This window comes from Phyllopteryx taeniolatus, chromosome 13 (genome assembly GCF_024500385.1).
Source record: "Phyllopteryx taeniolatus isolate TA_2022b chromosome 13, UOR_Ptae_1.2, whole genome shotgun sequence".
Taxonomy (NCBI): Eukaryota; Metazoa; Chordata; class Actinopteri; order Syngnathiformes; family Syngnathidae; genus Phyllopteryx; species Phyllopteryx taeniolatus.
The window spans coordinates 17,258,258-17,283,276 of NC_084514.1; the positions used below are offsets into that span (position 1 = coordinate 17,258,258).

Genomic DNA, 25,019 nt, shown 5'->3' on the forward strand with positions numbered 1-25,019 from the left:
CCTAAGAGTTGATTGATAAAGGGCATTTCAAAAACATGAATTCAATGATGTTCTATTCTTTGCTCCGCGCACGACAAACAGGTCTGTCTTTGACTTTAGTCAACAGACAATCTGCCTCCCACCTGTCTTGGAAGCGAACCCTTTTCCATCTTTCGTTTGGCCATTTTTGGGAAGGGGAAGTGCACATTTGCTCGAGGAGACCGGTAGCGTAGTCGCTAACGACCGCAACAGAAAGGGAAGGGGCGCTCGAGACCGATGGGCCGACACGCTAGCAAAGCATTCTGGGATTTGGAATAATAGTGGCGCATGTGCTATATGCTGGCGGGCCAGCTCTAATACACATCTGATATGGTCTTGCGGGCCAAATTTGGCCCCCGGGCCTGAGTTTGACTTTTATGCAATAAAGACTTGGGAATCACTCCCTGATGCCGGCGTCTCGCCCAATCAGGAGCACGTTGGGAAATTCAATCTGCCGCCCGAACTCCGAGAGGCCGAGCGCGTTCCCTTTCTTTGAATTTACGAACGAGGCGCTCGACCGGCCGGAGTTTCCCAAAGGAACGCGCTCGGAGTACCCGTAAAGTGTCAGCCATTTTGCGGCGCTGTCGGGAAGTGTGGCGAGTCGAGGTCATCGCCGCCTCTGTGGTCTCCTCAATGTATCCCGCAATGCATTTTGCTAAGTCCTGAAAAACAATACAGTGAATACTTGCATATTTGCGGTTCGTGAACAAGACCCCAAGATACTTGAACTCCTCCACTTGGGGCAGGATCTGATCCCCGACCCGGAGAGGGCGCGCTGCCCTTTTCCGACCGAGGACCATGGTCTCAGATTTGGAAGTGCTGATTCTCATCCCAGCCGCTTCACACTCGGCTGCGAACCGCTCCAGTGAGAGTTGCAGGTCACTGCTTGATGAAGCCAACAGAACCACATCATCACCACCACACCGGACCCCCTCTACGCCTCGGCTGTGCCTAGAAATTCTGTCCATAAAAGTTCTGAACAGAATCGGTGACAAAGGGCAGCCTTGGCGGAGTCCAACCCTCACCGGAAACGAGTCCGACTTACTGCCGGATATGCGGACCAAACTCTGACTCCGGTCGTGCAAGGACCGAACAGCCCGTATCAGGGGGTTCGGTACCCCATACTCCCGAAGCACCCCCCACAGGACCACCCGAGGGACACGGTCGAACGCCTTCTCCAAGTCCACAAAACACATGTAGACTGGTTGGGCGAACTCCCATGCACCCTTGAGGACCCTGCCAAGGGTGTAGAGCTGGTCCACTGTTCCACGGCCAGGACGAAAACCACACTGCTCCTCCTGAATCTGAGATTCCACTTCCCGACGGACCCTCCTCTCCAGCACCCCTGAATAGAACTTACCAGGGAAGCTGAGCAGTATGATATCCCTGTAGTTGGAACACACCCTCCGGTCCCCCTTCTTAAAAAGGGGGACCACCACCCCAGTCTGCCAATCCAGAGGCACTGTCCCCGATGTTCACGCGAGGTTGCAGAGCCGTGTCAACCAGGACAGCCCTACAACATCCAGAGCCTTGAGGAACCCGAGAAAATCTCATCCACCCCTGGGGCCTTGCCACCGAGGAGCTTTTTAACCACCTCGGTGACCTCAACCCCAGAGAGAAGAGAGCCCGCCTCAGAGAACACAGACTCTGCTTCCTCATGGGACTGCCGCCTCAGCAATGGAGGTGCGGAACATGGTCCACTCGGACTCTATGTTCCCCGCCTCCCCCGGAACGTGAGCAAAGTTCTGTTGGAGGTGGGAGTTGAAACTCCTTCTGACGGGATTCCGCCAGACGTTCCCAGCAGACCCTCACAATACGTTTGGGCCTGCCATGTCAGACCGGCATCTTCCCCCGCCATCGGAGCCAACTCACCACCAGGTGGTGATCAGTTGACAGCTCCGCCCCTCTCTTCGCCCAAGTGTCCAAGACATGCGGCCGCAAGTCCGATGACACGACCACAAAGTCGATCATTGAACTGCGACCTAGGGTGTCCTGTTGCCAAGTGCACGTGTGTACACCCTTATGCTCAAACATGGGGTTCGTTATGGACAATCCGTGATGAGCACAGAAGTCCAGTAACAGAACACCGCCCGGGTTCTGATCGGGGGGGGGGCCGTTCCTCCCAATCACGCCCTTCCAGGTCTCACTGTCATTGCCCACGTGAGCATTGATGTTCCCCAGCAGAACGATGGAGTCCCCAGCGGGAGCGCTCTCCAGCACCCCCTCCGAGCACTCCAAAGAGGGTGGGTACTCTGAACCGCTGCTTGGTGCATAGGCACAAACAACAGTCAGGACCTGTTCCCCCACCCGAAGGCAAAGGGAGGCTACCCTCTCGTCCACCGGGGTGAACCCCAACGTACAGGCGCCGAGCCGGGGAGCAAGAAGTATACCCACACCTGCACGGCGCCTCTCACCGCGGGCAACTCCAGAGTGGAAGAGAGTCCAACCCCTCTCGAGAGGACTGGTTCCAGAGCCCGAGGCGAGTCTATAGTGTAGTGGAGAGTCTTGTTGAGACTATATCTTGTCGGAACTTCTCGACCTCACACACCACCTCGGGCTCCTTCGCTGCCAGAGAGGTGACATTCCACGTCCCTCGAGCCAGCTTCTGTACCCGGGGTTCGGATCGCCAAGGTCCCCGCCTTCGGCCACCGCCCAGCTCGCACTGCACCCGACCCCTATGGCCCCTCCCACAGGTGGTGAGCCCACAGGAAGGGGGACCCACGTTACCCTTTTGGGCTGTGCCCGGGCGGGTCCCATGGGTGCAGGCCCGGCCACCGGGTGCTCGCCTTCAAGCCCCACCTCCAGGGGAAAAGCTCACTGCCTTGGTGAAAACCCCCCAAAATATGTTGTCTTAATAATCAGAGCCAATTTCTCTTACAGTTGACTCACTAACTGGCCGTGATGATCATGTCAGATTAACATAAAATAGAAATCAATATTGTGGCGTTTCCGGTGAAAATAGCGCTGACGCTTTATAACTCGTCAAATGCGTTGAGGAGAATCACGCTGGGTGACAATATGGCGCCCTCTCCTCACACCGTCTTCGGCTTTTGAGTGACGCTGTGTTGTTTTATTTTGAAATGTGTGAGCGGAAGTGGCGGTAACAGCGCCGCCGCCTTGCCGACCTGGTGCCACATCAAACATGGACGTCCCGTGCGAGCCAACGAGAGCGGCATGACCGTCGCCGTCTTTTGCCGGACGAAGCAGCGAACACGAACAGGTAGCCGAGCTCCACACGCACTCGCCAGGCCACAAAGCGAGCGTCGAGCGGCGCGACACCGCCGGAAGCTAGCTCGCTAGCTCGCGTCTTCTTTCTAACGGGGCTCGGTTGGGCTGTGCGCCCTTTATCGGACGCTTCTCTCGCCGCGGGGCGAATTCTGGCAGCCTGACTGCAGCTGTCCGCCGTCCGTCTTAAAGCAGAGAAACGACATCCGCTTCCGGCTCTGATGTGCGGCGAATGTCAGCCGAATAGCAAGCAAATGTCACCGACCGATACGTGACGAGCAGATGTCAGCCGCTGTCCGATAACGGAACTCGTGCGGCGCTCGTCCGTGCGCGTGCATGTGCGGGTGTCACGCGAACCGTCGGCCCTCTGTGACGTCGCTCGTTTATTTCCGGACCCGAAGGTGAGATGCGCTTGTCTGTCCGTTAATGGAACTCGCGCCATCTTCATCCTCACCACCACCATGCACGTATAATACATGTATGATGGAGTAGTACACGCAAATGATTGTGTGTGTGTGTGTGGTGTAGCTGCACTAGTAGACATTCATGTTCCTTATGCATTATGTTCCTTAAGTATGTAAACAAAAACATGATTGACATGTCACACATGGCGGGTGTGCGTTAAAAATAGTCACACATGTGGGCGACCAATGGAAAGCGTGAACCCTGACCCCCACACTCTGATCGTGTGACTTGACACATGATGTCATCACTCACACACCCAAAGACACTTTTGTGCCCGCACGCGTATTCACGGACTCACCCAGAGTAAGTAAAGAGGAAGTATTAGGAAGAACGTTTTCTACTTCCTGGAACGACTATTGTCACACGCGAGCGCCCACAGGAAAGACCTGACGCCCTCTTTCCTGTTTGACACTTTCACTTCCTGCCGCGGTGCTGACAAATCACGAGAGCGCCGAGGTCCTTCTGTTAGTCGTGTACGTCAGTTGCACATAATTGGCAATAAATGTGCGAAAGTGACATCGTTTTGCTCTCCTGCAAAATATTAAAATAATTAACATCAGCGCACATTTTAATTACGTGTGACCGATGTTCTTGTCCAAATGAGGTCAAGTCAAAGGGCCCTCTTTTCATTGTGGCTTGTAGGCAATCGTGAACCCATGTTGCAGAAACAACTGCAACTACATTCAGCCGCTAAATAATTCAGCAGCGACAAACCACCAGCCAAATATCACAAACTCGCGTGACGTCACGTACGGGCAAACAAATGTGCGCACGAGCACAAACTACAAACTCGTGTTTGGCACTATAGCACATTTAAACAGTGGCAAAGTAGACGAGTAGCAAAACGTTTGACTGCTCCCTCACACAAGATGCATTCAAGGACCGCCAACAAAACAGGACATCTCAGCCGTGGATGTAAAAACACCAACAAAAACGGCAACAAGATGGCGCCAAAGTAATACATTTATTTTTCGTGTCTGAGGACAAAAAAAGGAATAGATGAGATTTTCAGCCAATAACGAAGGATAGGTTACAAAAAAATGTGTGAATGTGCAAAAGTGTTTTGTCCTTGATGTAAAATGTGTTGCTTAGCCCAGACTTCCTGTCGTGTGACGCCACGAGCAGTGAGCAGAGCAGAGGCGGGCACACGGGCGGCATGACGGACGACAAATGCCCGCAGCTTGTGGACTACTTCGTGGTAGCGGGTCTGGACCCCGCCGGGCCCTGGCGACCCCTGGACGACGACGCCAGGACCGTCGGCGCGCCGGGCCGGGGGACGGAGCCCGTGACGGACCTGGCGGTGATCGCCCGCGGCCTGGGCGAGGAAGTGCCCCAAGGGTTCACGTGCATCGACAAGTCGCTGGGCGGCCACTCGGCCGAGCTAAGCGCCGGACTTATCAACAACCCGCGCCTCTACCTCTGCTACCGGAGGGGCCGCGACAAGCCGCCCCTTCTCGACCTCGGGTGAGACATCGCCGGCGCCGCCGCATCCTCGTTATGTCATGAGTAGAGACGGCCGCCCCATCCTCGCCGTGTCATGAGTAGAGACGGCCGCCGCATCCTCGTCATGTCATGAGTAGAGACGGCCGCCCCATCCTGGTTGTGTCATGAGTAGAGACGGCCGCCCCATCCTCGTTGTGTCATAAGTAGAGACGGCTGCCACATCCTCGCCGTGTCATGAGTAGAGACGGCCGCCGCATCCTCGTCATGTCATGAGTAGAGACGGCCGCCCCATCCTGGTTGTGTCATGAGTAGAGACGGCCGCCCCATCCTCGTTGTGTCATAAGTAGAGACGGCTGCCACATCCTCGTCGTGTCATGAGTAGAGGCGGCCGCCGCATCCTCGTCGTGTCATGAGTAGAGACGGCTGCCGCATCCTCGTTGTGTCATAAGTAGAGACGGCTGCCGCATCCTCGTCGTGTCATGAGTAGAGGCGGCCGCCGCATCCTCGTTGTGTCATAAGTAGAGACGGCTGCCACATCCTCGTCATGTCATGAGTAGAGGCGGCCGCCGCATCCTCGTCGTGTCATGAGTAGAGACGGCTGCCGCATCCTCGTCGTGTCATAAGTAGAGACGGCTGCCGCATCCTCGTCGTGTCATGAGTAGAGGCGGCCCCCGCATCTTCGTCGTGTCATGAGTAGAGACGGCCGCCGCATCCTCGTCGTGTCATGAGTAGAGACGGCTGCCGCATCCTCGTTGTGTCATAAGTAGAGACGGCTGCCGCATCCTCGTCGTGTCATGAGTAGAGGCGGCCCCCGCATCTTCGTCGTGTCATGAGTAGAGACGGCCGCCCCATCCTCGTCGTGTCATGAGTAGAGACGGCCGCCGCATTCTCGTTGTGTCATAAGTAGAGACGGCTGCCGCATCCTCGTCGTGTCATGAGTAGAGGCGGCCGCCCCATCCTCGTCGTGTCATGAGTAGAGGCGGCCGCCGCATCCTTGTCGTGTCATGAGTAGAGGCGGCCGCCCCATCCTCGTTGTGTCATGAGTAGAGACGGCCGCCGCATGCTCGTCGTGTCATGAGTAGAGACAGCCGCCGCATCCTTGTTGTGTCATAAGTAGAGACGGCCGCCGCATCCTCGTCGTGTCATAAATAGAGACGGCCGCCACATCCTCGTCGTGTCATAAGTAGAGACGGCTGCCGCATCCTCGTCGTGTCATGAGTAGAGGCGGCCGCCCCATCCTCGTGTCATGAGTAGAGACGGCCGCCGCATGCTCGTTGTGTCATAAGTAGAGACGGCTGCCGCATCCTCGTCGTGTCATGAGTAGAGACGGCCGCCGCATCCTCGTCGTGTCCAAGAGTAGAGGACATTTTGAAAAAGACTTCACTTTTTCCATATTTTCTCAGGTTACATTTACGGCTGCAACCAACAATGATTTCAAGAATTGATCAATCTGTCGATTATTTTATTTTTATTTTTTGATTAATCGATGAATCAGACAAAAAACACAAATTTCCATCCCTGTATTCAAAATCAGTTAGCATTGTAGAAAATGCTCAAACATGAATAGATGTTGGTTTAGTTCCTGGTTTGAGCCATAACGTCTGTCAGAAAATCATCCACGATGTCACTGAGTTAACGTAGCAATGTTTTTGTGTTTTTTGAATTGTGGACCCGCACATATTGCACATACCAGAAATCGGCACTGAGGTCCAATGAAGGGTGAAGCTTACTCTGCATTTTAGCCTCCTTTTCAAATGCAAAAGCCAAATATGCGTAACTATTTGTGAGTGATTTGAAGTTTTGGCATTTCACAGTCTTTGCCATGATTTGGAGATTGCGTAATCAGGCGTGTCTCGCGGTGCGCGCAGGGTGTTGTACGAGGGCAAGGAGCTGCCCAAGGCCGGCTGGTACGTGATCGAGACCACGCCCTACAGCCGCTCGGCCAGCCTGAGTTCCGGCGCCGGCCCGACGTCGCACCGCGTCTTCCTGACGTACCGGCGAGCTCCGGACGCGCAGGGCCTGCGCTCGCTGGGCGTGACCGACATCGGCGTGCTGCTGCCCGGCAAGGGCGAGGCGGCGCCGCACACCTTCAGCCGCGTCGACAAGAACCTCAACACGGGCATGGTGAGACCGTTTCCGAGTCGCTAGCGAGCGTGCCGCGGCCGGGCGACGTGACCGTCGCGTGTGTGCCTGCTTGCAGTGGGGTCCCGCCGTGTTCGTGTGCTACAAGCGAGCGGTGGCCAAAGCCAACGCGCTGGTATACGAAGCCGGTGAGCGCACGCCGACACGTGATCTTCTTCCGACTGTCGTCGAGCGCCGTTTGGATTTTCCTCGCTCGGGTTTCAGGTCTTCTGAGCCGCTACCCCGCGGACGACCGGGACGCCTTCGCGCTGCCCGAGTCGGTGCCTGTCTTCTGCCTGCCCATGGGCGTGGCTCTGGAGAGCTGGCCCATCGACGCCAAGTACCAGCTGCCCGTCTTCTCCACCTTCGTGCTCACCTCGGCCAGCGGGGACAAGGTGCGTTCACTTATTGAGCCCGCTGGAGCAAAACATGGATATTGTGATTCAGAATCTCAGAATCGTCTTTATTGACCAAGTATGTTTTATAAAACACGCAAGGAAAATGTCTCCGGTAGTTGGAGCCCCTCTACAAACGACAACAAATGAGCCACTCTGACAAAAATATGCATTCAGTTAGGCCGTGAGGGTTGAAACAATGATTCCCAACAAATGAATTTCATTTGACTCTCTTAGCTATAGTAGCCGTTTTTGACTCATTGTTTTCGGCCTACAGTCAGTGATACTGTACGATGATGGAATTCACTCGATTCCTGACTCCCTAATCACTACAAAAAGATTTTCATTGGACATTTCAGGAACTATCGAGCAGAGATGGGGGGGATGACTCGAGTTGCCACTTTTACGACTTGCTTGCTAAATACTTCAGAAAGACTTGACTTGCCTTCGACTTGAACTACATGTCTTGACAAGTCATCTCGTTTGGAGTTGGAAATCTGCATTTGAATTGAGACAGTTTGCCTTTTTTTTTGGAAAATAAGTTTTGCATTGTTGCGCACTTGCCAACTTGCCAGTGTGACGTAGCCACCTGCACGAACAACGATGGAAGGAGCTCCTGAGCTAAAACAATTTGAAGGATTTTTTTTCTTGTCACGGAGGTCTGCAAAAAGAGGATGGCAACCTGCACGGCTTACAAGTCGCGCATTAAAGACACGACGACAACCACGTCCGACTTCATCCGTCACTCCAAAACTCACAAAGACAGGCAAGCTAATTGAACTGTTTCGCTCGCTGGTCAAACATTGAGTTTCGTAGACTGGTTTGGGACGATTAAAGATAAAAACGATGTGATTGTGACGGTTTTAGTCCAGCTAAGTAACGCGACTCGGGGTGGACGCTTGACGACGATTGCCGTACGCTTTCGTTTGGCTTCATAGGCACCCGAAAGTCTCTTTTTTTTCTCTCTCTCTCTCGTGCACTCTAGAGCAGAAAGTAGCGCCTAAAATATAACGCCGACCACGGAATGCAGAAGGCAAGCAGCGTTGCTCGCGTTGTGGAGATGAAAGCACGACGAAAGAATCGGCGCTAGAAGATGCCAGGCGCGTTGTACGTCTGCTGTCTGGGATCACGTTGCATTCCGATCACGGCCATAACAATGTTGACAAAAGTGCCTTCCGCTACGAGCAAGCCCAGTACAAATTGGGAGTAGCTCCGTGTAAATATCATTTTCGCACTCCTCAACGTGTTTGTCGAAGTTTCACCATCAAAATGTCATCTGATGTGTCGGCTTTGTGACAAAGCTTTCTGCGATATGTTTTTACAATTGACACCACGGCATATGAGAAATAACCTCGAATCTAATGACAATTGTCAATTGTCCAGAGTCAGTGCGTCTAAATAAATTCACAAACCCGACTGAGTGAAGGACTTAAAGTGGAGGACACGGGGGGGATGCAGATTTTGTTTTATTTGTTTGTGATTTTTTTTGGGGAAGGATGGCAGCATTTTGATGTCGTGTCTTATTCTCGTAGTTATGAATCTCTAATCTTCTTCATCGAATTCTATTTGAGCAACAGAAAAGAGCGTCATCTTAAGAACCGTAGGCGTTACGAGGCTGTCGCCGCAAAGTACACTGCGTCGTTTGTTCAGAAATAAAGCCCAGTTCAATGGAGCTTGAAATCCAACTTTCAAACAATTCAGTCAATCATAATTTTTAATAATTCATAATCTCAGTTGTTCATTTATAAGGTGGGTATACTTTTTTAGTGTTGTGATTTGTGTGTGTGTGGGGGGGGGAATTGTGAAAAAAACATTTCATTACCACGACTGGAGCAAGCTCGGATGACTTGACTTGTGACTTTCTTCAAGCAAGTAATGACTCGCTTGAAATTGAGTGGCCACTTGACTTGAATAGAAAGGCCTCTACAGATGTTAGGGAGTCGGTCGGCAATGATGAATGATTCCGCGTTGGGCACCGTTCACTCATTCCCAACTCCCCGATCACTACAAAGGCTTTCTATTTAGAAGATGTAGTTAGTGGCAAAAATGTCCCTTTGTAGTGATTGGGGAGCGGGGAATCCGAACGCGAGTCGGTCATCGTTCCCGACTCTCCAACCATTCCCAGGGAGTTTTCGTGGATTTTGAAGAAGTCAGAAGAGTTGAGTCGTGTTTGACTTTTGACGCTCGTACCCCGACGCAGGTGTACGGCGCCGCCATCCAGTTCCACGAGGCGTTCCCCAGGGAGGTTCTGTCGGAGCGCCAGAGCTTGCGTCTGGGCCTGCTCAGCGTGGTGGACCGCCGGCCCGTCCCGGAGCGCAGCCTGCAGGCCAAAAAGAGCATCTGCGTGCTCTCGCACTGGCCCTTCTTCCACGTCTTCCAGAAGTTTCTCACCTTCATCTACCGATACTCCGTCTCTGGACCACACGTGCTGCCGCTCGAGAAGTATCCGTCCGTCCGTCCGCGTCTGCCTCGTGTGTCGTGCGATGTCACGTCATCGATGAAATCGACGTTGTCCTTATCGCAGGCACATCTCCAGCTTCATGCACAACGTTCCCTTCCCGTCTCCCCGGCGACCTCGCATCCTGGTTCAGGTAGGGCCGCGCGACAACATCGTGGGCGTGGCCTTCGCCTTGTTGCCACGACAACGTTACATCACGGCACTTCGTACACCGACACGCGTCGCGCGACGGGAGCGACTTGACTGGATTTTCCAAATGAAAGTGACGTGGTCGTGATGAGAGCGCGTGTGTGTTGCAGCTTTCTCCGAATGACAACCTTCTTCTGTGCCAGCCTGTGTCCTCCCCTCTGCCGCTCAGGTGCGTGCGTGCGTGCGTGCGTTGCTGCGACCGCCGTCTTAAAAAGGTAACCTTGTTGCGTGTTTGTGTGCGTTAGTGGCGCCAGCTTCCTGAAGCTCCTCCAGAACTTGGGTCCGGGGAACGCGTGCACGCTGCTGCTGGCCGTGCTGACGGAGCAAAAAGTTCTGCTGCACTCGCTGCGTCTCGACGTCCTGACGGCGGTCAGCGAGGCGCTCGTCTCCGTAAGCGAGCCTCCGTCCGTCCGTCCGCGCCCGGTCCGCTGCGGCGGAGTGACGCCCTCCGTGTTTGCGCGCAGATGACGTTCCCGCTGCGCTGGCTGTGCCCGTACATCCCGCTGTGCCCGCTCCAGATGGCCGAAGTGCTGCTGGCGCCCGTGCCCTTCATCGTGGGCGTGCACTCCAGCTACTTCGACTCGTACGACCCCCCCGCCGAGGTGGTCTGCGTGGACCTGGACACCAACGCCGTCTTCCAGTGAGTGCGCCTGGCGCTTGTTGGTGTGAGAGCGTTTATCTCGGAGCTTCAGCACTCCCCCTTGTGGTACGCGACTGAATGACTGAATTTTGGATTACGTTACATCGAAAGAAGGAAGTCCAGTTAGTTGAGTGCACTTTTTAAGTAGTTTTACTTTTAAGTGCAATAGATTTGCATTTAGTCTTTATTTGTTTTTTATTATGAATTATTATGTAAGTACAATTTGTATGTAACTTATGGTTTGAACGTTCAAACGGTGCATAATGTTAGGGTGCCTAACTCCATATATATATAGTACTTTTTAGGACTAAACCTTCGATCTGGTTTTTGATGAACACTTGGGCCTACTATGCTACTGTATTTTAATGCGACGAGGGGGGGAAAGCTTCTTTTTTATTTATTTATGTATTTTTATTTTTACTTATTTTTTTGGGGGGGGGGGGGGGGGGCTGTCAAAAGTTTGAGTTGTTCCAATAATGAGCGTGAGAGCGTTTGACTTTGGTGGTTTTGCGTTTCCTTCCTGTCACGCGTCAGGTCAGACGACAAGAAGCCGTTGTCGTGGCGATCGTTACCCCGGAAACCCGGCAAGACTCTTTTCAACACGCTGAGCGACCTGCACAAGACGCTGGAGCAGAGTAGGTTCCGAACGGCAGCATTTCTTTCGTCCGCTTCCAAAAGCCAAACGGTGCGAAATCAGGCGCGCGCTCGCAGTTTGCTCTCCGGGCCAGGAGGAGGCGACGCTGGAGTTCCTGCTGACGGACTTCGACCAGATGTACCGGCGCCAGAAACAGCTGGAGCTCGACATCCAGGAAGCCTTCCTGCGCTTCATGAGCTGTCTGCTGCGAGGGTACCGCGCCTTCCTGCTGCCCATCACGCAGGCGCCCTCCGACACCACCACCGACTGCAGTTCCCTCTTCAACCTGCAAGGTGCGCTCTGGCCTCTGGCTGCGGGGGGAGTCGATCTCCGCATATTTTCAAATTCGTGAGTGAAATATTTGTATGGAAAGCAGAGACGCACGGAACGTTTGGATTTATTTTGTAAAATACACGCAGCTTCGTGGTTCTTCTAACTGGTTGTATTTGGGCCTGATGACAGTATCGGATGAATTGTTTCAGACCCGGAGTCAACGACGTACAAACGTTAATATAGCCTTTGCGGAATCGCGGTTGGCACCGATCGCTCCAACGAGATGACGTGTCACTTCCTGTCAGGCTTCCTGAAGTCTCGCGAGCGCACTCAGCAGAAGTTCTTCGGGCAGCTGACGCGCACGCAGATGTTCACGCAGTTCATCGAGGAGTGCTCGTTCGTCAGCGACCGCCACGCCTGCTTGGAGTTCTTCGACGAGTGCGTCCAAAAGGTCAGCGCAAAACACGGAGCGGAGGAAAGACGTGCGAGCTGCTCGAAAGAAACACTGACAAAACAAATATCATCATTCGAATTATATGCGGCTTTATTTGTTTGAGTGGCATTTTGGTATATTTTTCAGGAAAAAAAAATAATAATTTTTTTGAGTCCGATTACAATATTTGTCAGAAGAAAAACAAATATTTCAATTAATAGGCCGATTAATTTACAAAAATATATAATAGAATAAAATGACTTATTTACTTACTTTTGTTCTTGTTTTTTGTTTAAACGTCATCATTCCTATCTGCAGAGGAGCAGAAGATTTTGCCGTCCAAGCCAACTCTCGCTCAGGAGTTGCTGCTTCCAAAATTGCAGTCACTTTTTTCTCCACAGTTTAAACTCCATCCATCCATCCATTTTCTGAGCCGCTTCTCCTCACGAGGGTCGCGGGCGTGCTGGAGCCTATCCCAGCTGTCATCGGGCAGGAGGCGGGGTACACCCTGAACTGGTCGCCAGACAATCGCAGGGCACATACAAACAAACAACCATTCGCACTCACAGTCACACCTACGGGCAATTTTAGAGTCTCCAATTAATGAATGTTTTTGGGATGTGGGAGGAAACCGGAGTGCCCGGAGAAAACCCACGCAGGCACGGGGAGAACATGCAAACTCCACACAGGCGGGGCCGGGGATTGAACCCGGGTCCTCAGAACTGTGAGGCTGACGCTCTAACCAGTCGCCCACCGTGCCGCCAGTTTAAACTCCAGAGAAGCAAAATTCCACGGATTGGCTGTAGTGAGACTTGCCAGCTGATTACGACCGACAACTTGCTTGTGCGGCGCCCAATAGGTCGCTACCATCAATATCCGCGTACAGAAAGTTAGCATAGTAGGAATTAAGAGGATTTGTGCCATAACCTTTGTAAAACATAATAGTGTTAAATAAACATTGCAGTCATGCCTGTTTCTTTCATATTTTATTGTATGACAGTATTTGAAAAGTTTTATAAAACAAGCACATATCTGTTAAGTACAGTATTTGTCACGTTTTTTAAGAAAATGGGGATCTATAGTTCAAAAACCGAAAAATCAGTTTTGGATTCCGCACCCAAAAATGAGTTAAAAGCAGCGGTCGGGCAGTGTGACCCAAACGTTGCCGTGACAACCGGCACAACACGTCATCGTCTCACGAAAGACGCGTGCGTGTTGGACAGGCCAACGTTTGGAGATTTAACCGTCAAATGTCAAAAACGTTTGCGGCTACCCTGAAACGCGAGTCCGAGCTCCACGTAGTGGACAAACGGCGCGAGCTCGTCATTCTGCGCGGCTCTTGACACTGAACGGCGCGTAGCGATTTGTGAGAAATGAAGACTGTTTTGAAGCTAATGATTTGAAAAGGACTAAAAGGAGGCGCTAACGAAGGCGCGTGTCCCCGCAGGTGGACGTGGAGAAGCCGGAGGACGTCCGTCTGGTGGACGTGGACGAGAGTCACTGCGGCGAGCGCACCGTCTTCATCATGCCGCCCGAGCAGCCCACCCGAGACGACGGCTCCGAGTGCCCCGCCCGCTACAGGTGACGCTCGCCCGATCGCGCCCCGGCGCCACGCTCGCGCTCACGTGTTGTTTTTGTTTTTCTTCTTTCGCTTTGGCGCCCGCGCAGCTACGACACGTTTCCGGCCTTGAGGGCGGAGCTCTTCGACCGGCCGCTCGACCGACTGCGCGTCCCCGCCAAGGGCGGCGCGCCCGGTAGCCCCGCCCCCAGGCGCACCAAACAGGTACGCAAAGAAAAGCCCAAAGGTCAAGCAAAGTACTATTTCGTCAAAGTATTTCAACATCGAGTGGAAGAAAAGCTCGAAATGGAGTGGAAAGTCAAAGGAAGAAAATGGAAAATAGTAAGACTGGAAGGCAATTCAAAGATTACAAATCAATTAAAACAAAATAAATGCTGTAGAAAGAACCAAAGAATGGGAGGGGGGAGAAAAGATCCAAATTTAGGATTCCAAAGAAATTGACAGAATGGAAAGACAGATTACAAAGAAATAGAAAAAAATAACGCGAAAGAATTAAACATGGAAAGAAAAAGGATTGACTGAATAGAAAATCCCTCCATCCGTCCGTCCGAAAGACATAGTCGCTCCGGCGTGTCCCGGGTCGTCCCCGGGGTCTCCTCCCGGCCTCGCCGGGGAGGCGTCCGGGAGGCATCCGAATCAGATGCCCCGGCCGCCTCATCTGGCTCCACTCGATGTGAATAGAAAATAATAGCCAAAATAGAATCGTAAGAAATTAACGAATATCAAGTGGAAGAAGAAAGAAAGTAGAATGAATCTACAAATAATTGAAATAGTAAGAAATAAAATAATAATTGAAAGAAAGGAAATAGTAAAAGAAGAACGAAAGAAAGGAAGAGGAGACTGAATCTAAGAATAATAAGAAACAAAAGAATATCAAGAAATTGAAAGAAAGAAACAACCGAAGATAAAATAAAGAATAGATCTTGAAAATAAAATATACAACAAAGTCTTGAGGGCATAAAAATTAAACATAAGAATGGAAGGAAAGAGGAAAAATAAAATAGTAAGAAATAAACCAATATGTAAAGGATAAGAAAGTAAAGCATAGAAAGTGTAACAAATACAAAAAAGGACAGAAAGATAGAATGATTTAAAAACAAAATTGAAAAAAACAGCGATTGGCTGGCAAGCAGTTCAGGGTGGACCCGCCTCTCGCCCGTGTGAGGAGAAGGAAACAATGAATACATCGTACTGTAGATGCATTGAAATTGTAAGCAAAGGAATGGAAATGTAGAAAAAGAAAAAAAGAGAAAGAGAAGTTGTCAAAAAAGAAGACGGCGTGTAACGCGGGAACGTGCGGCCCACCTTTAGCGGCAAAAGGGGATTCGGTACCTGACGTAAGCGACGCGGACGTCTTGTGCTCGCCAGGAGCTGAAGGTGGCGCAGCGGCGGGCGCAGAAGTGCTGCGGCTCGGCCGACATGTGGTGCAAGTGCCTGCTGGGTCACGTGTACGGCTTGTGGTTCATCTACCTGCCCACCTTCGTGCGGGCGCAGAGCGCCAAGGTGCCCACCCTCCACGCCGCCTACGACGTCCTCAAGCACATGGAGAGCCGGAAGGTTCTGCTGCCTGACGAGGTGAGGAGGGCGAGGAGGATGAAGATGATGATGGTGACGGTGACGATGATGATAATAGTGATGATGATGAAGATTGTGATGGTGATGACAATGGTGAAGATGATGACAGTGATGATGATGATGATGGTAGTGATGATGACAACGATGATGACGATGATATGATGATGGTAGTAATGATGATGACGATGATGGTGATGACTGTGATGATGATGATTGTGATGATGATGACGATTGTGATGGTGACGATGATAATAGTGATGATGATGATGACAGTGATGATGATGATGGTAGTGATGACGACAACGATGATGATGATGATTATTGTGATGATGATGACGATTGTGATGGTGACGATGATGATAATAGTGATGATGATGATGACAGTGATGATGATGATGGTGGTGGTGATGACAACGATGATGGGTTAGTGATGATGACGATGACGTGATGATGGTAGTGATGATGATGATGATGACAGTGATGATGATGATGATGATGGTAGTGATGATGACAACGATGATGTGATGATGGTAGTGATGATGATGGTAGTGTCAACAATGATGAAGATTGTGATGGTGAAGATGACGTGATGCTGGTAGTGATGATGATGATGACGGTGATGATGATGATGGTAGTGATGATGACAACGTTGATCGGTTAGTGATGATAATGATGACAACGATGATGACGATGATGGTAGTGAGGATGATGACTGTGATGATGATGGTAGTGTCAACAATGATGAAGATTGTGATGGTGACGATGACGTGATGATGATGATGGGTTAGTGATGATGTGATGATGATGATGACTGTGATGATGACAACAATGATGATGATGACGACGACGATGATGACACCCTAACGTGTGGCGTGTGTACGCCAATGTTTGCGTGTGTGCATGTGTTTCAGGTGTGTTACAGGATCCTGATGCAGTTGTGCGGGCAGTACGGTCAGCCTGTGCTTGCCGTGCGGGTCCTTCTGGAGATGAAGAAGGCGGGCATCACGCCCAACACCATCACGTACGGGTACTACAACAAGGTACACGCACGCGCGGCAGGTGGCGTCGAAGCGGAGCGGTTGCGATGACCGTGGATATGATACGCCGACGCGCTCCAGCTGCCCGGCTAACGCGTCGGGCGGGCCGACGTTCCCGTAGGAGGCGACGCACGCGTGTTGAAATTCTGGACTGATTTTCAGGAAGGTTACTCCCAGTTCCCTGGCGGTAATTATGCGGCGTTTTAGGCAACTGTATGCGGCACGGTGCGCCAACGTCCTTTCGGTCTCCGGGTTCCGGCCACTTTGGCCTCCCTAGCTTCGCGTCGCCGTCGGCAAGGAGCTCGAAACGTGCGCGTCGTATCGACGGATACGTATCTGTGGTGATGACTTTGCGTCTTCTGCGCTCAGGCGGTGCTGGAGAGCAAATGGCCGTCGACCAATCGGGGCGGGCGCTTGCTTTGGGCCAAGCTGAGGAACGCGGTGCTGGCCGTCGCCCTCTTCAGGCGGCCCCTCAAACTGCGCCGCGACGGCCGAGGTCGGAACGCCGCCGCCGCGTCGAACCGAAGACGACGGCCGTCTTAGCTCACGCCTCTTCCTCTTCTTCCTCTCGCCGCACACGCAGCCGTGACGGAGGAGCGCGGGCCCCGCCCCCGGCTGCCTCTGATTCGTCAGGCCAGCTGGAGCGGCCTCAGCGAGAGCTCCAGTCACGAATCTCTGACGGGCTCGTTGGCCAAGAGCAGCAGCCTCAGCAGCATCAAGACGCACGCGCAACGTAACATGCACGCTTTCTGGACACGCCAGCGTTGGCACACGCGCGCGCCATATCCGCACGCCTTGGTGACGCACACTGGGCCTCATTCACTACTAAATTCGTCGAAATGTGCTCACTCTGCGCACAAGTTGAGCACATACGGAAAATCGTCGTCAGTCACGACATGCGCGTAGCGAGCAATTTTCTTCGCATCGCCGTGCGTATGCTAATGAATCAGAAAAAAACATGAATCGGATTATCGTTGGGAATAGAAAGAATGCCGGAAATGGAATCGCACTCGCTGCTCGTTGAGTGACGTCGTCGGACATCCCGTTGCTTTTCTAAGTGACTTGTTCCAAGCTGTTGTGCATCTTGGGTCAAAGATGTGTTTGTTTGTTTTGTGTTTTTTTTGCATTATTTGCGCATACGCATAGTCTGAGGAGGTTTTAATTTTTGTTGGCAGAGTAGCACCTAAAACAAGTGCGGTGCGTCCACCGTGGGTAGGCACGGTGAGTGAATGAAGCCCAATGTTTCCAACATTCAAATCAGTCGTAGAAAAAGAAGGAAAACCTCCTGACGTGCCTGATCGTCTTTTTTTGTCTTTTGTGTCTGCAGCGGTGAACGCCAGCAACAGGAACTTGGGCCACCACGACCGCGTGTCCACTAAGCCCCCCTTGGCTCCACCCGCGGCGCCCCCGAGTGGCGTCCTGGTGCGTCGCAGTGACGTCTGCTTGTCCAGCTTCTACGCGGACGACAACGAAGACGAGTACGACGGCGGATGTGAGGCGGCGGCCGGGTCGGGAAGGTGGGCCGCCACGCGCGCACCCGTTGTGATGACAACGACCAATCAGGTGCATGTTAAGTCTGCCTTTTCCACCCCAGAACGACGGGCACGGGTGCGGCTCCGGTGGACGAGAATGACAACAAAGTGTCGCCGCCCGGCCGAGGCCTGGCAGGCAGGCTGCAGCGGCTCCTGACGCCCACGCGGCACCGGGCGGGCGTGCGGCGCGCGGCCAGCGTGGACGAGCGGCGGGCCGGCGCGGGAGGACGAGGTTCCGCCGGAGCTTCGGGCCGCCGGGTGTCCGAGCAGCGGCGGTCTGGGAAGTCTCAGGTGGCGGAAACGCTGCCGGGCAAAGAACGCCTCGCCAACGCCAACTCGGAGGTGACGCGCCAGCCACGCGCTCACAAACGTGGAAATTAACGGGAAAAACGGGAATCGACAAATTGTTAGCAGAGCTCCTCACTCTCGTCGGCTCACCGGGCCTTCACCGGGCCCCGCCTTTTAAAGCCACGCACACGCAAAGTCGCAGATATTACAGTGTGGAGCATGAGTTTGGCGACCCCTAGTGGACAACAGTAATACCAAAGAAAATATAGTAGATATAGTAATAATGCAAAATCCATTGATTTCTAATCAATCGATGGGATAACCGGTAGAATAATCGATTCTAAAAATATTCGATAGCTGCATAAGTAACAATTTTTTTCTCTTCAGTGACATTTTGATTGTTCAACACAAGATTTCAAACTTCAACTGCTTACAAATAAATCAGTTGAAACGTATTTGTATTTTTTTAAATGTATGAGTGAGGTCAGCTTCTGACAAAATTGGTATCATGCTGAATACGATACCTTCCCATTCAACTGCCGATGGAAAGTTTTGAAATTGGAATATTTCCAAAACTTCCCACGGAGATTTCCAAGAAACATTTCCGAATATTGACTGTGAACTCCGATGGGCGTCTTTGTGTGTGTGGGCAGAGCTCGCTGTCGCCAAGCAGCGACGCAGACTCGGCGGACGCGCCCCGACCGCCGCGCGACTCCTGGGACGCCGGCCGAGACGCGGCGGGAATCGAGGTGAGCCGTTTGATTGGCGTGATTTGTCGGGACGAAACACTCGGAATTTGGCTGCGCAGGTTTTGATGTCGAGCTGCTCGCGGTGCCGCGCGTGCGGCTTCCTGGTGTACGACGAGGAAATCATGGCCGGGTGGACGCCCGACGACTCCGACCTCAACTCCCGCTGCCCCTTTTGCGCCGCCCCCTTCGTCCCCTTCCTCAACGCCCACATCCGCGACCTGCGACCCCCCGGCAGGTACCGGCCGCCGCCGTCGCGTCGTCGATGTGCTCGTCGCCGGCGTGCCGATGTTTTTGTCTTCCGGATGTTTCCAGCGACACCGAGGGCGAGACGGCCACCGGGCCTCCCGACGAAGGGCGGGCCGCGCCGCCGTCGTGCAACGGCGGTGACTCTGCTTCCGACAGCGGCGCGGCTGCGGTAAGCGAAGAAAACCGCCGTTCGCGGACCGCACGCCGTCACGCCTGACTTTTCGTGACGGCACGCGGGCATGCAACTCATTTGCGTTCAGGGGCCACGTGCGCCCAATGTGATCTCAAGTGGGCCGGACCATTCGTCATTCGTGGCGCAATGAGAGAGAATTTCTTTTCTTTTATGGTGCCTTGGGAAAATGTTCACATTTATTGACGATTATCATATGAGCAATCTGACAATTGCAACAGTGCAGCGAAACCTCAATATCGGACGTAACGGAATCCAAAATGGTGAGCGGCCGCTGGCGCGGTGGAGCAGGCGGAGACTGCCGAACTTCACAAAGCGAGCACCGTCATCCGTGCATCGATATCAGGTGTCCGATCCCGAGTAGCATAGCGGCCAATTCCAGAAGGTCATTGAAAGGACCTATATTTTTGTCGGTTTTGACCTCCATAGCTAACGTGGACTTCGTCTCAAAGTGTCCATTTCATTTCCAAACAACGAAACGGACCCCTATGACGGCTACTTCTGTTTGAGCCACTTTTGGATTCGCTTTGTCCGTATTTGGCTAAGAGCGCCCCCTTTCCTCTGATCGGTCGCCTCCGTGTTTGTTTGGTCGGCGGAGATCTACGCTAGTGACGCCGATAAGCTGGAGAAATTCCGATGAGCTGATTTCGGGCCTCTCGGCAGAAAAACGTCCGGTCGTCAGGAACGCGGGGATGTTTTGAATTCATATTTCACGTGTCGACTTAGGCACCACAAGACAATATTACGTCCCGAATACTCGAAAAAGTTGCTTTGGGGCCTATAAGTGGCTCATCAGTGCGACATCCAGTGGACAAAACAGCAACGATAAGAAGTAACTTTTAGTGAAAAAATAGCAGCGAGCATGTCGTCGATCTCCACGGGCCGAATTGGACCCCCGACCAGCCCGCGGGCCGTACGTTTGCCAGGCCGGCCTTACTTCTCCGCTCTCCCGCCTCCAGGTGGCGGTGGCGTACGTGAGTCCGCTGGTGCTGCGGAAGGAGCTGGAAAGTCTTCTGGACCACGAGGGCGAGGCGGTGCTGGGGCAGCCGCAGTTCCTGGAGAGCCACTGCATCATCTTCTGGAACCTTCTGTGGTTCTTCCAGCGACTCGGCCTGCCCAGCCACCTGCTGCAGCTGCTCCCCCTCCTCGCCGAGCCCGCGCAGGTAGGACGCCGCCGCACGTTCCCACGTAGCCGTAGCCGTATCGTTTCCGCGCAACGTTGGCAACTTTGGGGGGATTCTTCCGCAAAAGTCGGAAAAGCGGCAACTCGAGTCACACCATTTGACTCGAGTCGACTCGAGTCGTGCCATTTGACTTGAGTCAGGCCATTTGACACCACCGGGTGGCGATCGATTGACAGCTCCGCCCCTCTCTTCACCCGAGACAAGCGGCCGCAAGTCCGACGACACGACCACAAAGTCGATCGTCGAACTGCGACCTCGGGTGTCCTGGTGCTCGAACATGGTGTTCGTTATGGACAATCAGTGATGAGCACAGAAGTCCAATAACAGAACACCGCTCGGATTCTTTTCGTGGGGGGGCGTTCCTCCCAATCACGCCCTTCCAGGTCTCACTGTCATTGCCCGTGTGAGGATTGAAGTCCCCCAGCAGAACGATGGAGTCCCCAGCGGGAGCGCTCTCCAACACCCCCTCCGAGGACTCCAAAGAGGGTGGGTACTCTGAACCGCTGCTTGGTGCATAGGCACAAACAACAGTCAGGACCTGTTCCCCCACCCGAAGGCGGAGGGAGGCTACCCTCTCGTCCACCGGGGTGAACCCCAACGTACAGGCGCCGACCCGGGGAGCAAGAAGTATACCCACACCTGCTCGGCGCCTCTCACCGTGGGCAACTCCAGAGTGGAAGAGAGTCCAACCCCTCTCGAGAGGACTGGTTGCAGAGCCCGAGCCGTGCGTGGAGGCGAGTCCGACTATATCTCGTCGGAACTTCTCGACCTCACACACCAGCTCAGACTCCTTCCCTGCCAGAGAGTTGACGTTCCACGTCCCTCGAGCCAGCTTCTGTAGCCGGGGATCGGATCGCCAAGGTCCCCGCCTTCGGCCACCACCAAGCTCGCACTGCACCCGACCCCTATGGCCCCTCCCACAGGTGGTGAGCCCACGGGAAGGGGGACCCAGGTTACCCTTTCGGGCTGGGTGCAGGCCCGGCACCAGGCGCTCGCCTTCGAGCCCCACCTCCAGTCCTGGCTCCAGATGGGGGCCCCGGTGACCCGCATCCGGGCAAGGGAAAACGCAATCCAATAATTTTTCTCGTCATAGTGTACTGTACTGTATGACCAATGTCAGAGTTTGGTCCGCATATCCCGCAGTAAGTCGGACTTGTTCCCGGTGAGGGTTGGACTCCGCCAAGGCTGCCCTTTGTCACCGATTCTGTTCAGAACTTTTATGGACAGAATTTCTAGGCACAGCCGAGGCGTAGAGGGGGTCCGGTGTGGTGGTGATGATGTGGTTCTGTTGGCTTCATCAAGCCGTGACCTCCAACTCTTATTGGAGCGGTTCGCAGCCGAGTGTGAAGCGGCTGGGATGAGAATCAGCACTTCCAAATCTGAGACCGTGGTCCTCAGTCGGAAAAGGGCGGCGCGCCCTCTCCGGGTCGGGGATGAGATCCTGCCCCAAGTGGAGGAGTTCAAGTATCTCGGGGTCTTGTTCACGAAGAATGGAACGGGACAGGCGGATCGGTGCAGCGTCTGCAGTGATGCGGACTTTGTATCGGTCCGTTGTGGTAAAGAAGGAGCTAAGCCGAAAGGCGAAGCTCTCGATTTACCGGTCGATCTCCGTTCCTACCCTCACCTATGGTCACAAGCTGTGGGTCGTGACCCAAAGAACGAGATCCCGGATACAAGTGGCCGAAATGAGTTTCCTCCGCGGGGTGTCCGGGCTCTCCCTTAGAGATCGGGCGAGAAGCTCGGTCATCCGGGAGGATCTCAGAGTAGAGTCGTTGCTCCTTCACATCGAGAGGAGCCAGATGAGGTGGCTGGGGCATCTGATTCGGATGCCTCCCGGACGCCTCCCCGGTGAGGTGTTCCGGGCACGTCCCACCGGGAGGAGACCCCCGGGACGACCCAGGACACACCGGAGAAACTGCATCCTTCGGCTGGCCCGGGAACGCCTCGGGATCCCCCCCGGAAGAGCTGGATGAAGTGGCTGGGGAGCGGGAAGTCTAGGCGACCCTGCTAAAGCTACTGCTCCGGCGACCCGACCTCGGATAAGCGGAGGAAAAAGGATGGATGAACCCGACTGAGTGATTGAATTAAAGTAGAGGACACAGGCGGAATGCAGATTTTGTTCACAAAGGATGGCAACATTTTTATGTCGTGTATTATTCTCTTAGTTATGAATCTCTAATCTTCTTCATCGAATTCTATTTGAGCAACAGAAAAGAGCGTCATCTGAAGAACCGTAGGCGTTACAAGGCTGTCACCGCAAAGTTCACTGCGTCGTTTGTTCAGAAATAAAGCCCAGTTCAATGGAGCTTGAAATCCAACTTTCAAACAATTCAGTCAATCATAATCTCAGTTGTTGTTCACTGAACTTGTATAAGGTGGCAATACTTTTTTTACTGTTGTGATTTGTGAGAAAAACATTTAATTACCACTCGGATGTATTTTGCAACTGGAGCAAGAGTGTAAGACTTGACTCGCTTAAACCAACTCATGACTCGACTCGACTCGACTCGACTCGCTTGACACTTGCACATATGTGACTTACTCCGATCTCTGCTTGAGTCATCAGCAGTGTCGGAAAGATGATTTGGGAAATTGGTTACAAATGCAAGTTACCCTGTTGAAAATGTAATAGCGGTGTAACTATTTCAATTACTTTAGTAATACCACAAATTACATTTGATGACATTTGAATTTCTTAATTTCAAACGAATGCATCAACAGGACCCTCGGATGTTTCCTCGAAAAAAAGCGGATTCAAACGATAGAAACCTTCTCCAAATAGAGGTCATATTTGGAAAAATACGTCGTGTTTGAGACTACGGCTCAATGGCACATGACCGGAGAGAGCCGATCACAAGCGTCGGCTTTTCGAGGAGGACGTGATTGGAAAAAAAATCTGAGCTTTTGTGGCTATTTTCTTGAACGGAATCATGGAAATTTCCAAAAGCAACTTTAAGTATATCTTTTCTCCCAGAAATGTAAAGAATTACAGTCAAATCAATTTTGTCATCAAATTGCGTTGGAATTAGTTACTCGCCAACAGTTGTCACTGGTCAAATGAAAAACAGTTTCAGAGCGCCGTTAGTGACGTAGCGTGCGTGCGGCAGTGGGAGTGCGTGAGGGTGAGGCTCCTGTGGGACACCCTGACCCCGGACCCCGACTCTTGGCCCCCCCTCTACGTCCTGTGGCGTCTTCACAGTAAGTAGCCTCCCCGACACGCCCAACGCTCCCCTAGCCCCGCCTCCGCTAACCCTCCCACCCCCAACCGACACAGGCGGCGTGCCCGTGCCAAGATTCCGCTGGCGCCGCCACAACCACCCGTTCACGCTGTCCTTCCTGGAGGAGGTCCTGCGCTGCGTGGGCATGAACGAGGTCCACAAGGCCGTCACGCTCTTCCTCGACACCGTCCGCAAGACGCAGCACGCATCCGCGCCGCCGCTACGAAGGTCAGACGTGGCACTGCGCCACATTCGCCGTGTGCGTGCATGCATTTATGTGACTGGGCTTTTGTGTGTGTGCGTATTTACCTGTGATTGTGTCTGTGTCGTTCTGTGTGTTTTCTTGTGTATTTGGGTGTGCGTGCACGCACAGGAGCGTGTACAGAGAGTTCCTGTTCCTGACACTGGCGGCCATGGGCAACGACCACGCCGGTAAGTGTTGTGACGCGATGATGTCGAAAACGCCGCCTCGGCGCTTTGCTAACGCCCATCCGCCGTCCTCGCAGCGGCCTTCGACAAGAAGTACAAGGCGGCGTACTCGCGCCTCAGCGGCGTCGTGGGCAAAGAAGAGCTGCGCAGGAATCGGGCGCAGCCGCCCGGCGCCAAGGCCCTCGATTGCAGGCGCTGCTTCCGGCCGTCGCTCCAGTGCTGACCGCTCGCCGGCGCGTCCGGCTTCCTCCTCTCCGCCGGCGGACGCCGGCCCTCCGCGCCCACAGCTCCGCCCTCCGACGTGGCGCGGGCGCCCTGGCGCGCTGCCGGCCGGCAAAACGTCAGAGGACGCTCACGCGGCCGTCGCTCCTCTGTGCGCTTGTTGAAAGAAAGGCAATAAGTTGCGGGAAGTTGACCTCTCCAGACGGGCAGTGCCGGTGTCGCTTCCTGTGTCGGGAGCGAGCGCACAAGAAGGAGGAGCTTAAACCGAAATGCAGCTGGCTGTGACGTCATCGGGTTATCGTGTGACCTGAGCCACGCGTCCGCCGGCGACGACGTTTTCCTCCCACAGAAAAAAAAGTCCAAAGCCGTTCGGGTGTTTGCTGCAATATATTTCGTCAAATATTCACGTCGTGTTCCCGCTGTAATTTATTCTGATGGAAATGTTTTTTTTTTACTAAATAAAAACAGAACAAACA

The 25,019-nt window shown here is 53.2% G+C and overlaps 1 protein-coding gene across 4 annotated transcripts; it reads left to right on the forward strand.

Moving 5' to 3' along the window:
• The first annotated feature begins 2,480 nt into the window (after positions 1-2,480).
• On the forward strand, positions 2,481-25,019 carry LOC133487646 (DENN domain-containing protein 4B-like). 4 transcript variants are annotated; one of them, XM_061794579.1, is made up of 29 exons: positions 2,481-3,238; positions 4,806-5,172; positions 7,020-7,275; positions 7,352-7,421; positions 7,498-7,667; positions 9,868-10,109; positions 10,192-10,258; positions 10,425-10,483; positions 10,560-10,704; positions 10,779-10,954; positions 11,489-11,589; positions 11,666-11,881; positions 12,167-12,312; positions 13,742-13,875; positions 13,963-14,077; positions 15,242-15,448; positions 16,360-16,488; positions 16,855-16,981; positions 17,069-17,218; positions 17,813-18,002; positions 18,080-18,359; positions 18,959-19,054; positions 19,114-19,289; positions 19,367-19,469; positions 20,450-20,653; positions 23,782-23,872; positions 23,949-24,120; positions 24,266-24,324; positions 24,399-25,019. In XM_061794579.1, the coding sequence occupies exons 1-29, from the start codon at positions 3,193-3,195 to the stop codon at positions 24,542-24,544; spliced, it is 4,440 nt and encodes a 1,479-aa protein (XP_061650563.1). In that variant the 5' UTR covers positions 2,481-3,192; the 3' UTR covers positions 24,545-25,019. The 4 variants fall into 4 exon arrangements, with proteins under 4 accessions (XP_061650563.1, XP_061650565.1, XP_061650562.1 ...); XM_061794581.1 differs by having other exon boundaries at positions 2,490-3,238; positions 4,834-5,172; positions 23,743-23,872; XM_061794578.1 differs by having other exon boundaries at positions 2,491-3,238; positions 23,743-23,872.

Bases quoted from the DNA above. Each gene is read 5' to 3' on its own strand.
- LOC133487646 (XM_061794578.1), top strand. From the start codon at position 3,193: ATGACCGTCGCCGTCTTTTGCCGGACGAAGCAGCGAACACGAACAG. The intron at 14,078-15,241 runs GTACGCAAAGAA...TGTGCTCGCCAG, and splicing joins CCCCCAGGCGCACCAAACAG to GAGCTGAAGGTGGCGCAGCG. The intron at 15,449-16,359 runs GTGAGGAGGGCG...CATGTGTTTCAG, and splicing joins AGGTTCTGCTGCCTGACGAG to GTGTGTTACAGGATCCTGAT.